Consider the following 17,157-nt stretch of genomic DNA (forward strand, 5'->3'; position numbering starts at 1 on the left):
ATTTCCAATGTATTTTTTCGCATTAAATTTATTTAAAACTTTTAATTTAATCCAGACACACATTTTTTGGTAATAGAAATGAATGTTTTTTAATGAAAAGAATATCTTGCAAAATAAGACTACCTTCTCTCAGTTGTAGTGACAGGATAACACAGCAAGATGTAATTTTTATTATGATTTTTGTTTTTTTTTTATTTCGTTTTTATGACTTTTTGCAAGGTCAAATTTATTTTAATCTTTAAGCTTAATTTAGAATTTATTTTATTATTGATTAAAATGAATTTTTGTAGTGACAGCATAACAAAGCTAGGACTTAATTTTATTTTGAATGTTTTATTTTTTGCTGTAGTTCTAATGTTTTTTTTAGATTGAACTTATTTTGGATTTTGAATTTAATACGGATATTTTTTTGTTAATAAAAATGAATTTTTATTAATGCAAATGAAACCTTGCAAAACAAGATTGCCTTCTTTCAGTTATAGTTAGGCTACAGATAATAATGCAAGAAATTAATCCTATTTTAGTATTTTTTTTTATATTTTATGGTTTGACTTCTTAAACATACCTTGTATTTTTTAAATGATTTTAAATTTTATTTACACTTCTATTTACTACTAATAAAAATGAATGTTTATCAATTTGAACGGCCAAGTGCGTTGCAGAGCGTAAGAATCGTGAGAATTTGTAAGAATTTATTCGATAATGAACTGAATCAACTTTGATAGGTATTTTGAAACAACTTTTTCACAAATCTTTAAAAAATGAGACCTTCAATTCTAGCTACAGGATAACAGAGCAAGGAAGTATTTTTATTTAGGGTTATAAATTTTCTCGTATTTAAATTTAGTTTAGAATTACATTTATTATTAGTACTAATGCGAACTAATAGAACTAGTTTTTCTTATATGATGGTGCAAGTTTAATATTTTTACTTTTTGAAACGTTTTTACGAGTCAGACAAACATTTTGGAAGGGGGGGGGGGGGTTCAAGCCCCTTAGCTCCCCTGGATACGGCCTTGGATGACGTCACATAAGGATCAAGATAATCTTCCCTCCTTAAACATTGACGAAGAGATAGTTGAAATGACGGGGCGGCAGCCTCTGTATTCGGCAAAGAGTCCATCTCTTCAACGGCCTGAATTTACTGATCGATCTGTATGCGTGTGAGAGTTTGAGCCTGAAGAACGCAACCTCTTCAGATCCGAGGTGCAGTGTCTCTTACGCGGAGCAATGATCAATTATATTGACTAAGATACAAAACAGGAGGTGCAAAAACGCGCTGAAATCATGACACTATCAAGGGCACATCCAGGATTTTTGTTCTGGGAGGATTTGACAAAATTCACATTAAAAATGATCAGAAATTTGTTTATATGCATTGTTGGGTATTTGTGCATTATACCCACTCTTACCGGGACAGATACCCGAAACCCGATCATAAAACAGTTCCTAGGGTCAAGTTGTGTGAAACGGAAGTGTGAAAGTAGAGATAATTTTACAGCGATTCTTGAAGACATAATAGCGTTCTGGGCGCATAATTGTAACATGTAATTATTGTAATTTTGTTAATAAACCATTATAATCGGGTATCTGTCTTTTTTTACCTGTTTTTTTTCTTTACCCAACCCCCCCCCCCCCCCAATGTGATAATATATAGCCCAAATTTGTTTCTAAACTATTCTATATTCATCCTATTTTATTTCATTAACATTAACCAAACTAGCAGTATGTAAAAGAGTGGGTATAATGCACAAGTACCCATTTTTGTTACATTTTACGAGTCGAATAAAAATTTACAGGGGGGGGGGTTAAAACCCAGTAATGGATACAGCTTTGGACACTATCATAAATAAAATAAAACTGGAGCAACCTTGGTAGCTGGGGTAAGTTAAGAGCATGGCGCTGGTTGTTTCTTGACTACCACATTCGAAGCAAAGATACATGAACATCGACCACGAAGAAGTCACGGAAGAGCTGGGTTGAAAACTTAGAGTGTCAACGCGTTCCATAGATATCAAGAACAGAAGCTGATGGATCATCCTTTTGAGCTCCACGTTTCCCAAATATGTCCCTTAGGGACGCAAGGGATACAATCAAGTGATTGAGCGATTTTTTAAGTTTGTATATTTATTTAACTAAAATAATATTTTTTATATATTTCAAGCATGCATGTATTTAGTGGGGAGGAACGTGGCTTTCGGCCAGGGTACTTTCCAACCCCTTCAAAATGCCCCAAAATTTTCACAATTCGCCTCGTCATTTCCTAGACTTTCTAAATATTTCACATATCTTTTTTTGTTTTTGTTTTATTTGTACCTCTTCCTAAAATAATTTTTTCGTTTTGTTTTTCATTTTTTCTCTTTTTCAATATTTTTATTTTTCTTTGTTTGTTTTATTTGTACCTCTTCCTAAAATAATTTTTTATTTTGTTTTTCATTTTTTCTTTCTTTTCAATTTTCTCATTTTTCTTTTTTTGTTTTATTTGTACCTCCTCCTAAAATATTTTTTTCATTTTGTTTTTCTTTTTTTCTTTTTTTTCAATTTTTTTATTTTTTGTTTTATTTGTACCTCTTCCTAAGTTATTTTTTTCATATGTGGCTGAATTGATTAATGTTTTGATTCGTTTATAATGGAGTCGAAGTTTCGGTAACTTTTATGTTGAATTTTTATTTTAGTTCATTTTATATTTTTACATAAATAAAAAAATATTTAATAAAAAAAAATATTTTTACATAAATAAAAAAGATATAAAATATTTCTTTAACTAATGTACAGTGAAAACGAGTTCTTTGAACAGGTGAGCATATCAAATATGAACAATTTCCGGCAATTTGTACCAATTTAATATTATTATATGGTAACCAGCCTTATCAAATTTAGTATACATTTTGTAGCGATTTTTCATAAATGTTACAAAATACAAATGCTTTCCTTGATGTTTGTACCGACAATATAATAGAGGTTGAGTTCAAATTTTAGAATGAATTTCGAATTTTAAAATAATTTAAAATGAATTCACTTTTGCAAAGAAGAAAAATAATCAAGCGAATTTGTCAAATATGATGAGTAAATTCCGGTTATCTCCGGCGGATACGACCTACCAGTGTTTCCACTAGCTTTTTTTTATAAGTCGCTAAATGTCGGAAGTTTTCCGTAGAAAATCTGTAGCTGGGGTTCCAGATCCAGTAGAATTTCCGTAAGCAACTAGGTGCCACTAACGACAGCTTTCTCTGTCGTAATAGTTCAAAAGTACAATAACTTAAAAATTTCTGGAATTCTGAGAAAAAGGAAATAATTAAATACTAAAACTTAATGATTTAGTAATTTTCAGATTATTAATAACTAATTTTAACTATTATTTAGTTTTTAAATAGTTTGATTTGAAATTCAATGCTTTTTTAGATTATTGACAAGATTACTGAGGCTTTGAATAGATCGAGAGGGAGAAGGGGAATACGCAAGTTTGTTGACCTCGGGCAGCTTCGTGCTGCTTTGAGTTGTTAGTAGTAGTAGCACTAGTCGTAAATTATTATCTAGTAGTGAAATTTTAAAGCCCCTGAAAAAATAAAACATCCCTGATATTAATAATAGCTTGAAGACAGGCTCGTAAATGAGAAAATTTGAAAATGAACTTAATATAATAAACAAAAAAGTTTTTTTTATTATCTATCTACCTTAGTTCTGCCCTAGGAATGACCTATGGATGGATGATAGATATACTTATCTATCAACAAATAAAATGACCTAATTTTTATGCAATTCTAAAAAGGGCTAATTCCATATTTGCCTCTCAATTACTCGGACTATCTGTCTTGGCTTTTTCTACAATTAGCCATGTCTTGATCCCTACTGCAAAATACTTGATTTAGTTCAAAATCAAATAAGTAGCGCCCCACAACTCCAGTGATTATAAGATTCCTGGGCGAGCCCGGGCCCTGAACCCCCTCCCCTTGCTTGGTTCTTTACTTCTATGTCTACTTTATGCCTAATACATCTAAATTACATAATCTAATGTATATAAAGTATGCCTAAAGTATAGACCTGCACCTAATTTATATACTTTTATTATCTAATTTTAAATCTAATGTATATCCATTTACCCAATTTTACCGACTATTGTAGCCAAGTTTTGTATAGTGTACAACTTCAGAAAATTTGCAAAAATGGACGAATTAAATGAAAAACAGAAAAATTCAAAACTCCAGGGAATGAATAGGCCAAGAACCCCACACCCACTTGCATGGTCATGTCCAGGGGAGGTTAGGGGATCTGCCCCCCCCCCCCTCCAAAAAAAATGTTTGTCCGAGTCGTAAAAACGCAACAAAAAGGCATATAAACAACTTTGGGTGCGTTTTAAAGTTTTTTGTACCCCCCCCCCCCCCCCTCGAACAAAAGTCTCGGATGGGCCTCGCTCTCTTGGATACGATCTCCTATTAATTTTTACCACCTACAACATTAATATGAAGAGTTTAAGATATATTCAAATAAGAGTTTTCTCCCTAGTATCGTTTTAATTCTGATTTCACTTCTTTAATATCCTGAAACAGTATATTCAGTTTTATTACACACGTTTGCCCTATAAAAATTATGCGATAGTATGAACAGTTTCAATAGCTATAATGCTACCAACTAACTTAGTATATTTTCCAATAAAAGACCACCTAGGAGAATTTTAGAGCCCTTCGACGCATATTAATACCAGCACCGTTATGCGGTTCCATTTTTGTATTTGAGGCAGCAACCTCTTTACAGAACAGCCTTGTGCTTAAAATTACTGGAGGTTTGATTTTATAAAAAGTTGAAATTATATAACTAGTACTAGTAGGAAATTTCTACTTTGCATCTGAAGGAGAAACCTCCTTATAGATGAAGCTCTTGAAATGAGACGCTCAAAAAATACTGAAGGTTTTGATTTAATAAAAAGTTGAAATTATAGATCTTCTTCCTTATTAATGCTAGTACTCTTAGGCAATTTCAATTTTGCATTTGAGGGAAGCAGCCTCTTAACAGGATAGCCTCTAGAAATACGGACGTGCAAAAATTACTTGAGGTTTGAATTTTATAAAAATTTCAAAATATGGATTTGAGGGAGCAATCTCTTCACATATTATTAAAATTACTGCAGGCTTAGATTAAACAATAAGTTGAAAATTATAGAGCCTTTTTATAGTTAGTACTAGTACATTTATACTGTTAAAATTTTGTTGTGAAGGAGCAACCTCTTCCTATAGTAGTCTCTTTGAAATAAGGACGGGCCTAAAACTACAGGAGGTTTAGATTTGACAAAGAAGTTGAAATGATAGAGCTGTTTCGCACATTCATTTTTGAATTTGAGGGAGCAACCTCTTCACATATTATTAAAATTACTGCAGGTTTAGATTTGACAAAACAAAACAAAAATTTTAGAGCTGTTTTCCATGTCGAAACTAGTATAGCTATGTAATTCAAATTTTGCATTTGAGGGTGCAAGTGCAACCTCTTCACACTGTAGCCTCTTTGAAATAAGGTGTTTAAAATAGCTGAAGGTTTAGGTCTGAAAAAAAAAGTTGAAATGATAGAGGTGTTTTGTACATTAAAACTACTGCCGTTGTGCAATTTCAATTTTGTATTTTAGGGAGCAACCTATTTACAGAAAAGCCCCTTGAAACAAGGATTTACTTAAAATTCAATAAAAATTAGGATTAAAAAATTAAACATTATTAAAAGGATTTATATAAGTCCTCGCCAGATCCTCGCTGTTTAAAACGAGGGATATATATATAATTACGCTAACAAAAAAATATTTAGCAGAATAATGCCTAGTCTCAACTTTTATTTAATTGTCAATACAATTTCTACTTAAGATAAAAAATGTAATTACGGAAGAGAGCCATATTCTTCAACAATTAAATTAAGTGAGTCGTATACAAATTGTAAGAAACTCGTGGTATTTCCCTAGCTTCTTGTGATCTGTTTATAATTCATCTTTTTTCTAACTTAAGGAAGTTTAGTAATGTTTCTAAGAATAGCAAGATTTTTTTGAAGTCACAAACCCTCAAAGGTGAATAAAAATGTTATAATCAGGATACTACCTGGATAGGGTATTTACAAAACTGTTCGAAGGGGGGGGGCCGGGTCAGCTACCCCGGGCGCCACATCTGGAAGGTGACACAACCAGCCCTAGGAACAGGCTCTGGATGTTTGGGTGAGCAAGGCGTAAGCCAAACTAGTTTCTACTCTCACGAAGAACTCCGCCAGGATAGTTATGTGTCGACCTTCTGTTCTGGGGTTATGTACCAACTTTGCGTAAATATACCCTATTTAGGGTCTAGTTTTAAGGGGACATTAGTTGACAAGATTCATTAGAATGGACATTCAAGGACATTAGAATCAAGATAAATGATTTACTTTATTTTTCTTCAGGATATCATAGTCTTTCTATCAGCTGCTTTCTTAACACAATTAGAGTGAAAAGTTTTAGGCTATATCCAATTTCAGAACAGTACTGACAAAGTCAGGGCTCTGGAAATTCTTCAGCAGCTTTTTGAGGGATCAAGCTCTTTAGCAAGAAGGTGCGCCTACCACTTGGGCCACTGGTGTCAAACTTCAAGCCTTAATTATTGCATCTGTTTTTGGCTTATTCCTGTCTCCTTTCCATTGATCCTAACTACCGTTTGATCCTATGAAGTGAACTTTAATCTACAGTTTATTTTGTTATCTGCGAAATTAGAATATGAATTTAAAAAAAAGGTATAGAATACGGCATTGGACTTTATAGTCCCTACCGGCGGCGCTGATCTCCGTTTCTTGGCCCTTCAGCCAGGAAGAGCAATTAGGGGTTGGGGGCCAACCATCATGTGCTTTCGCACAGGTTCTATCCAAGATATTGACTTAGAGGAGTTGCCTCCCTAAATCATGTATTTATGGTGACCCTTATATTTATGCTTATGCAAATTTATCACAATCTTGGCAGAGACTAACTTGCGGAGAAATTATAGGTCAAATGAGCTGTATTTTTAATTTTTTTTTATTTTCGGGAACATATCAGGGGGCCACTCCCTGATAATACCTATACAATAATAGAAATTAATAAAGCAACTATTGAAATTAGGCCTGTAAACCGAGAGCTTGAGTTCATTTCATAATTAGTTAAATTTAATTTATAAATTCCGTTTGAGAGTATTATTATAAAAGTATTAGAGTATCAAGCATTGGAAAATACATATGTCAGGATGTATAATTAACGCCATAAGATGGCGGTTAGTAATTCTGCCTTCTATATTTTGAAAAATACCTGTAAATATAATTTCAACTTAAAACAATTGAAATTGCTCCCATCCCCTGGTTTTGAAAAATTAATTTTTTTTCTTTGTTTTTCCATCTTCGTTTAAACCAATGAATTTAGGAAAAATCGAATCAATACAATTAAACAAAGACAATGAAAAAAAAACACCCCGCTAGGCTTTCAAACATACGTTCTTTTATTTTCATAAAAAAATGACAAAAACTGCAAAAAAAAAATCCTCCCACCCCCTTAGATTTCATGAATTGGTGCCACTGATACGCAGAACGAAAGGCTAAGAAGTCTGGTCATTTCAAGGTCTATCAAAATTTTACAATGGATCTTTTTTTAAGTATTGCTATTTTTTACACTATATTTTGACACTCTTTATAATACCCGTCCCCAAGCTAAATACACGTGGATTTGCATAAGGATATTGTCCACAATTTATGTCCACAAACCAACTCTCTCGGGCTTACTCTATATAATTGCTATATAATAGTCTAGACTGTGCATCTACGTGAACATTTCAATTACTCTCATTTCGCAAATGGCAGTTGTAAGTTTCATAGGTAGAAGTTCTAGAATATTGCAGCTACATCTGCCTCCTTGCAGCGGTAGTGATGCAGCTGCATGTGCCTTACCTCTTCTGTAAGCATTCCACCAAGCGAAGGTGGAAAGGGGCTCCCTCCATAAAAACCAGGGTATAAACTAGGAAATTGTCCCGGCTGAAACCCAGATGATGCTAAATTGTGCACAAAAGGCCATTGTGACTGTCCTGAATTTGGTAAGTCTTTTGAGAAGTCCCGAACAGTAAGTCCCGAGGCTGGACTTACAGTTGGTCTTGGAGCCATATTTGTTCCTGAAAATAAAAATACAAGGTAAGCTGCCACTTGAAAAGTGGTGGTCAAACGGTCTCAATCAGACACATGCGCAAGGGGGGGGGGAGTCTCATTCCGTACTGAATTAATTAAAGATCTCAGTAGCCGTGTTACTGATACTATGAACAACCGTTTTCGAATTTTGTTGATAGCATTGCTGGAGCCAAGATGCTAAATCAGTGGCTCCTATGCGCATTTGCCCAGGTTATGTCATCCATTGTGTTTTCTGAAAGTGTCAAATCACTGCTATCTGTGGAGGGCCTCATTGCCCTACAAATTAGAATTGAAAGAACTGGAAGAGTTTTCTCCCTCTTTTATTAATTTGTCTCGGTAATTCTAGCATTTGTCGCTACTCATCTTTTAACACTAATTTTGTTAGAGGGACTTAGCACCCTTTAAAATGGAAATAATATTATAATCCACTTACTCAATTGAATATATTAGAATCAGATAAAGAGAAAATAAAAGAAAAATACACTGAAAATAACAAATTAATGATATTACAATAACTTAACAATCATAACTTAACAACCCCTCCTACAGGCCATGGAACCTTTGTGGGGATTTGTAGATTGTTATGTAATTATTTTACTGATATATGGAAAAATACATAAATAATAAATCTATCTATCTATTACAAACAAAATTAACAACTACATATAATAAAACAGCCAGAAATGGGGATCAGTGGACCCAGCCAAAGGCAGGCAGCATCAGAGGCAAGTTTACGTTGATAAAATGTAGTAACTTGCCCCCCCCTCCTGTTTTTGAATAATACAATTCGTCATATCCCCTCTCCCTAAATCTCATGAATTGATACCACTGTGTCGGTCTGCTGTGACAAGCCTAAAAATTGTATGGTATAATCTAATAGTGCATGGATATATTCAAATGTAAATCTGATATAAATCCGAAATTGTCAGTTTTAGTCAAAATGCAGTTCTACACGAGATATCTGAACGATTCAACAAAGGGTTTAAACAAAAACTGCTAACAAACGTTAAAAATTATCTGACTCAACTAATTTATACAACAATTGTAGACATATTTGGTTTTCTATATCAGTATCACTAAACTAAGCGATTATTTTTCTATATACTTGTAAGAAGAGGATTGCAGTGCCTCACTGAAAATTTCCCTTGTGCCCAATGCCGTAACCAGGGGGGGGGGGGGTACCCACTTTACCCTGAAGTTCGTGTTTTTATTTGGTTTTTATCTTACTTTATTGTGGTTTTTTAGTTTTAAAGTTTTATTTTTTAGTTTTTGTTTTTTTATTTAAGTGTTGAACTGGTTTGGTTTAGTAAGATCAGTAAAAACAAAGTCCTATTAAGAGCTATTTTTATGAACTTTTCATGAAGAATGTCCATTTTTTAACCATAAGTAGGCCTCCCAGATTGAATGGTACATATTTTAAGAATTTCAGGCATTAAGGCAATTTAGTCTGAAATGGGAAATAAATTTTTTTGGTCAAATATAGCAGCATAAAATTAAACTGTAGTTTGTTTCGTTTAAAATGTTTGAAGGAAATTGTGCCATTTTAGCAAACATGAAAGGCAGCACCACTGAGGGGTAGGTGCCCCCCCCCCATATTCCTTATTTTTGGCTTGCTATGAGCTAAACGAGCTTCATTCAACACTGAACAAAGTATTGGCAAAAACCAATTATTTCCCCTATCTTTTTTCATTTTTTAAAAGCGTTTCGACTACCCCTTCCAGACTACTACATATTAACCCCTTCCTATTTCTCGGACTATTGTTATAGGAATAGGCTTGCCCAAAAACCTTAGGTTTATCTCCCTCTGAAACACGCGATTCTCTGACAAGGCTACACCCATAACTTGATCCCAAAGTAAAAGATACTTACATAATTGCATTTATCAATGTCATATCTACCCAAAGATCGAGTCACAATTTAGTTGCTCTTAGATAATTGTCCAAACTGTCTTGAAAATAGAGACAAATTTCCTATTCCACATATACCTTGGGCCCTTTATATATAGTTTCACATACCTTGGGCAATTAATTCTCGGGCCAATAGGAGATACGATATTATAGACCCTAATGCTGCCATGTGCAGATGCCTTGTAGCTTATAATGGATCCCAATGGTGTTCCAAGGGCGGATCCAGGATTTTTTTCGGGGGGGGGGGGGTTACTAATTTTTGACTCAGTTTTCGACTAATTTTACTGATTTTTACCTAGGTTTTACTAATTTCCGACTTATTTTTGACTCGGTAAAAAATTTCGGGGGGGGGGGTCAAACCGGGTAACCCCCCCCCCCCCCCTGGATACCTCCTTGTAGTGTTCCCTTTTAAAACAGTAAATGTATAGCTTTTTTTGTGTTTGTAATTATTTTGCTTGCAATGTGTATTCTGTTTGTTTGGGTAATTATTGTGCTTGTGTGCTTATGTTATGAATTATATTTTAGTTTTATTTGTTATTTTCCGCCTTTCTCTTTTATTTTCTTATGACATTTTGTTATTGTGTTTACAACGGGTCATAAATGAAATCAATTCAATATTTCTGCCACTTTTCAACGCCTTTTCAATCTAACAAAGAATTCAAAACAAACTTAAGGAATGTAATTTGATGAATGGGTAAAGCCGAACCTAGACTAGATGGCTAGATTATCAAAATATAGGAAGATCTTCCATTACACTTAAACATTAGAACCATAAGACTGCAGAAAAACACCATACGCTGGTTTAGGGAACAAAGACCTTAAGGCATGGAGCTAGGTGGACTAGGTCATGTTTTACGGATGAAGGATGATGATATTCTCGATGATCCATTTGGACCTATGGACCCATCTGGAATCCATTTTGACAACTCATCTGGATCCAACAAAAAAAAGGACGCATTTCGTTAGAATGTTCACAGAAAATTAGAAAACATGGATACATCATGGATACTTTGGCAAAAATTAAAGGAGGACCTTGAACCATGGGGAGGCTTTCGGAGTCATGGTAGATTTCGGATAGAGACTGGTTGAAGATTACCGAGGAAGCTGAAGTCGACAGATCGAAGCGGCCGTTGGAAGAAACTCAAAAGTCAATTGATGCAAGGCAGGACAATTCTTCGTCTGGTTCCCGCCAAAAGTAAGTAAATATATACTTCATAGGAAGAAGTAAACAGTGAAGCAATAAACAGAGCAGAGTGAAGGAGGAGTTCGTGCAGAGCTCGGCTGGCCTCAAGTGGCTTGGTTCTGGTTTCCAAGATTTGCTTAGTAAACAAATAAACACGCATCCGTCATATTTCTTTCGGCAAAAAAAAAATAATACAACGTTCCACATTTTTGCAGATAGGAGCTTCAAACCTGTACAGTAGGGTTCTCTGATACGATGAATCTGATGGTGTTATTTTTATTAAGAGTCTTTGTCTTTTAGAGGGTGTTTCCCCCTTTTTTCGAAAATAAGGCAATTTTTTTCAGGCTCGTAGCCTTTGATGAGTAACACTAAACTTAATAACTCTTATATATTTGGAATCAGCAGAGTAAGCCGATTCTTTTGATCTATCTATTGATATCAATATTCTGTTTCGTTACTATCGAGCCGCATCACTCCTTACTTACAGTTCGTCACCAAGAACAGCTTTATATACGCGATTTTAGTCTTTTTTTTTTTTGAAGTTGCCAAAAAATAGTACATGGATTTTTTTCTAACTTAAAATAGTTATCAAATTTTGATTATGATATTAAATTTATAATTTAAAATATAATATTGTAATAATACAATATTATATTAATATAATATTATAATAATATAATAAATACTATTATAATAATTTTATAATATTTTATAATATAGTATTGAAAAATCTGAGAGAATTTATGACAAGCTAAACTTTGAATTATTTGTGTACACAAGAAACTATATATGTTTGAACGTATTTTTGCGTCATTTCTATACGTTTATGTACATATAATAAACATATTTATGTCTAAACTTATACATTTTTCCATACTAAACTCGGAAAGACATGTCTTTAAATACCCACTATAGTGAGTATTAATAAAACTTACAAGAGCGAATTCAGCAGACTTTTGACTCATAAAAATGAGTTTCACTTGATAAATTTTTTGCTATTATAAACATACAAAGGAAATTTTCTATCTATAAAAGGACTTGTTGAAGCAGGTTACACCATCAAGCGCAATAAAAAAAGACGCAAGATCGGAAAATTTGAGAAATTGAAACTTTCTCAAGTCACCAAAAATAACCAGAATTAATTGACAAGTTACTACTACCAGGGTTGCTAACTTATTGGTCCATCAATGTATCCCATGAGCATCCAAAAATATGTCATTTTTAGCTAAAATGTCCATTTTAAGATCTGAAAAACTAGAGGTCATTTTTCTTGCTAGTTGGATTATTGACCGAAAAACGCTTTGATACCTCTTCTAAAGCGGCTTTTGTATATTTTACAAGGTTGCTTTTGTACATTTTTCAAGGAAACCAGTTACAAAAAACCCGCCAGACGGGTTAATTGCAAGAGACCGCTATAGAGAAATGCAATGCAAAGCGTGGTTTTCAATGCGTTTACGATATTTAAACTGTTTTTTTGGGGGGGTTTGGGGGGGGGGAAGGTAAAGAGGTTACGTTACCTATTTAATATATGCTATGATTTATCCCCCCCCCAAAAAAAAATTTGCAAAAATATAGCCCAAATTTTTTTATAAACAAGTATATATTCATCCTGTTTTATTTTATTTCATTAGCATTAACCAAACTTAACTTTTCAAAAGTGACCATATAATGCACCAGTACCCAAATTTCTAGTGTGTGTCACTTTTTTTTGCCCTTTTATGGTATTTTGTCCCGGCATATGGGAATGTGTCATTTTGACATAAAATGTGTCCAGTTAGCAATCTTGACTACTACTACTGCTACTGACAACTCAATTCAGCATTTAACCCCTTTAGGCAAACACAGCAGCGCACGCTGCTCGTCCACCATAATTTATTCAAAGCTTCAACAGTTAATTGCAATAAGTTTTACAAAATGAAGTCCTGTAAGCCACTTAAAAATAGTTAAAAACCACCTTCTTAAATTTATGAAATAATTAACACTTAATGAAATTAAAGGAAAAAAATAATTGATAAAATACCTTCGTCCCTTCTCAATCGTTCTTGGAGGAGAATATCGAAGGATTGTTGTCCGTTTCCTTCTGTTGAATTTGAGTCTTGTGTCTGTGCCATGGACCCCAAAAACCTTGAATAAATTTTTAGTGTAAATTTTCAAATAATCAGGTATATTGCTTTGAATTGCTTTAAAGCTTTGAGCAAATGGTCTTACTCATTCCTACCTCTACGCCACCTGTCGCCACCGTACAGCTGACTAAACTGGTTGTTTGATCAAGTACATAAGCTTTTCTTTCTTATCAAGATCCGGAGGCAAGGTCGTATCCCGGGGGGGGGGTGTAGTGGTTTTGAACCCCCCCCCCCCCCCCCAATTTTTCTCTTAATCGTAAAAAGATAACAAATATGTATATATAAAAAATTGATAAATCTTTTAGTTTTTTTTGTAATCCCCTCCCACGAACAAAATCCTGGATACCGCCCTGCCCAGAGGATGACATATCTTTTTTTTAATTGTCAATCTAATGAATGAAAAATTTTCCCAAACTAGATTGAACTAACCTGGATCAAAAGTTCTATGTTGGTTTCAATAAAAGAATTTTTAGAGCTTTCCCTAAATTTCCCAAAATAAAATTGGGTTCTTTGAAATTTTTGGAGAACCTAATTTTCGATGGATTTCTTTTATTCGAAAATATGTGATTTAAAGTGGTTTTACATTGTCTTGAATAGGGTGTTTTCACTTTAAAAACAGGCGCTTGTCTGTTAAACGAAACACATTCAAGAATTACGCAGCGTAAAGTCTGACAATATTTTACCTACATGGAATCGGTTATGATTTGCTTATTTTGAGTAGGAAAAACTACGATGTAGCTATATTTATATAATATTTAATATATAGAGGTAGTTAGGGGTTAGGTATTTAATATAATGCGCTCTGCGCGGCCTGCTTTCCATAATTCGTTTCGTAGTCGTAGTTTCCATTTTGTTTCTAAAGCATTATATTATCGTTTGGGTATATTTCATTAGGATTAACCTAAATTCCCTTCTTGGGTGTGTTTTGTTTAACAGCCAAGTACCAAAAAAACCTTAAAAGTAAAAAATTGAAAGTAAAAGTACCAAAAAAGCTTAAAAGTAAAAGTACCAAAAAACCTTAAAAGTAAAAAATACTCTCCTTTGGATTTTGGAAAATACCTTTATTTTGTATCTTCATAAAGGAAAAAATATCCCCACCCCCCATTTTAGGAAACAGGGACCCAGTCCACGTCCGAACAGCTGACGATTATTGAAAAAAAAAACATTCTTCTCTTTTGGGTTTTAAAATTCCAGCCAAAAATAGTAATATAACATCTTCTAAGTGAATGCAGTTAACATTCAGGCATCACAACGCATTTTAGCTATGGAATTGAATTTATACATTAATTATATTTATTCCAAATGATTTAAAGTTTCCTATAGATTATACTATTTACTGCATGATTATTCTTTTCATTGTTCAACGTTTTTCTTATCTACTATAAATTGTACTATTTAGTATAAAATACATTTATTATAAATTAAAGCAGATTATATTATTTGAGTTCTCAATAAATTATGGCTATAGCATAGTAATTTTAGTAAACCATATTATTTATGATAAGCCTGGGAACCCAGCTTTTTGTTCAAGAAAATTTCTTTGTGCAATGCAACTTTTTAAGCTGATACTGGTTATGCAATCATAACGGTGTGCCCATCAACACTTTTTGCGTAATAATTTTTTCCTATTTTTTTTCGCAAATTTTAGCCATTTCTAAATTGATTGCTTAGGAGTGTTTCCACTGAAATTTTACATGCTAAATTCTTAAACATTATCTCACTTTCGCTAATATCCATGGATTACTTCTATGACTTTGTCTCCCCCGCTGGATGGGGTTCAAGGCGACAACGGTGCCTTTCTATGACGACCTCTGAAGAGCTTGCGGCCACATGTCTTCCAAGATAAACTTTTCGTAATAAAATTTTTGGTACTTGCGTGCTATAGCAACCACACTTTGGTTCTTGATCCGTAATTAAAAAAAAACAAGTTTTTTTTTAACTGAAAGTAAGGAGCGATATTAAAACTTAAAACGTAGAGAAATTATTCCCTATATGAAAAGGGCTTCCCTCCATAGTAAAAATTAATTATTTTCTATGCATTTTGCCATGCATCACTCTTTTTTCAACTAGTATAACCGTAAATCAAATAAATGCTGACGAAAGCAAGAAACTTTGAAACATGGGAATAATACAATTCGTCTATCTATACGTCTGCATATTAGAGGGTCTGGGAGGTAAGTATAGCGAAATCGATTTCAAAGTTTGATAACTACAATTTTTGCATATTATAAAAATAGGAACTGTCTTATTAACATATCTCCTCTGCAATAGCCTCAATTTTAGGCTTGTTAACTTTTCATTGAGATTTTTGTGTGACGTTCGGAAGCCGGAAGCAAGTTTATATAAAAAGACGACAGCTTGTCCTTTATTTTGACCGTGCCGAGTAAAAATCAGGGCAATAATACCATTTATAGGTGAAAGAATTTTGAAGGCATTTTCAGAAAGTTTGCTTCAGGGAAGAGCAAGCAACCCCGGAAAATAAATACAGAGCTTAAAAAATAAGTAGATATGAGTCTTAGCACTCGTTTGGTGATGAATGACATTTTTTTTATGAAAGTAATTTGTTTTACGTAATAATTTTGGAAAATATGTCTACTTTATGTCCCAAATGTCTAAAATATGTCCCTTTTTTGCCCTATTATGTCATTATGTCCAGGCACATAGGAATATGTCCTTTGGACGTAAATTATGTCCAGTTGGCAACCCCATGCACGACCCAGTTGCAGTATTAATCTCACTATTATCTAAGTTAATCTACATATAAATGTAGCAGTTTCAAAATTTTGACTAATTACTAATTGTAATTTTGTTCCTGTATACTTTGTAAAAGAAAAAATAGGCCTTTTTGAGAGGAAGCTTGGGCCCCTCAAAAACATTACGGTGGGCAATGGCCCACCCCTGCCCCCCACCCAAATTGCGCCCTTGCGTGGGATGGGGCTTAGCTGCCCTCCAATCACTTCCGACTATAAAAATGGGCATCAGCCCTTTTTTTCAGTTGAATGAGCGCTTTTTGAAGTTCCTACGACAACTCCTTCGATGTGTCCTGGTCTAAAAAAAATAAAAATAAATAATAATAATACATTGTACCCAAATAGATCTTAACTATAATGCCAAGCCATCCAATCACTTTCGACTATTAAAAAAGACACTATACTGTCCGATTTTCAAGCAAATTAGCCCTTTTTGAGTTTTTACGACAACGCTTTGTAGAAGAACCGTATATGCCCACCGCGCACAAATAACAACCCTTACCCTAAAGGCTGTCAGGGTGTTTGTCATCCTCAAATATCTAATTTCCAGAACTTTCAACTACGTTAAACAAAATGGCTATCTAAAAAGTTTGATTGGATGTGTTTGGGGAAATGGTGGGTGTGAGAGGGGTGTTATTTGCTCTCCAATCACTTTCAACTATTAAAAAGGGTGCTAGCCTTTCCCATTTCCAATCAAATGAGCCCTTTTGAAGTTTCTACGATAACGATTTCAATAAAACCATATATGCCCCCAGGGCATAACTTACAGCCTTTGACAATTTTTTGACAAAAAAGTTTCAAAATTTGACACTATGCAGCAGCCGAGCAAGCATCTCTTTATTTCAAGACTGGAGCTCCTGCTGATTCTCCAAAGATTTTTGACATCTGCTACTTGAAGATCAAGATAAAGCTACCATCCCGTATCGCTGAGCCAAACTCAGATTTTGCCTGTCGAGCTCTCTGTGGTTCAGCAGGCAGTAAAAAGGTTGAAATCAAATTCCCTCGATTGTGATGGCATTTCTGCCAACCATTTAAAAGTTGATTGCCCACTTCTTTTT

The 17,157-nt window shown here is 33.9% G+C and overlaps 1 protein-coding gene across 1 annotated transcript in view; it reads right to left on the reverse strand.

Moving 5' to 3' along the window:
• Nucleotides 1–17,157, reverse strand: part of ct (homeobox protein, cut) — a 251,784-nt gene that overhangs the window by 174,649 nt on the left and 59,978 nt on the right. Inside the window, exons 3-4 of the mRNA XM_089102897.1 lie at nucleotides 13,247–13,350; nucleotides 7,906–8,123 (exon numbers count right to left, since the gene is read on the reverse strand). Of these exons, the coding sequence (XP_088959023.1) occupies nucleotides 7,906–8,123; nucleotides 13,247–13,350 (322 nt within the window). The remainder of the gene's footprint in view (nucleotides 1–7,905; nucleotides 8,124–13,246; nucleotides 13,351–17,157) is intronic.

This window comes from Artemia sp. Qi Xiang Cuo, chromosome 17 (genome assembly GCF_049724085.1).
Source record: "Artemia sp. Qi Xiang Cuo chromosome 17, ASM4972408v1, whole genome shotgun sequence".
In the NCBI taxonomy this organism is placed as follows: Eukaryota; Metazoa; Arthropoda; class Branchiopoda; order Anostraca; family Artemiidae; genus Artemia; species Artemia sp. Qi Xiang Cuo.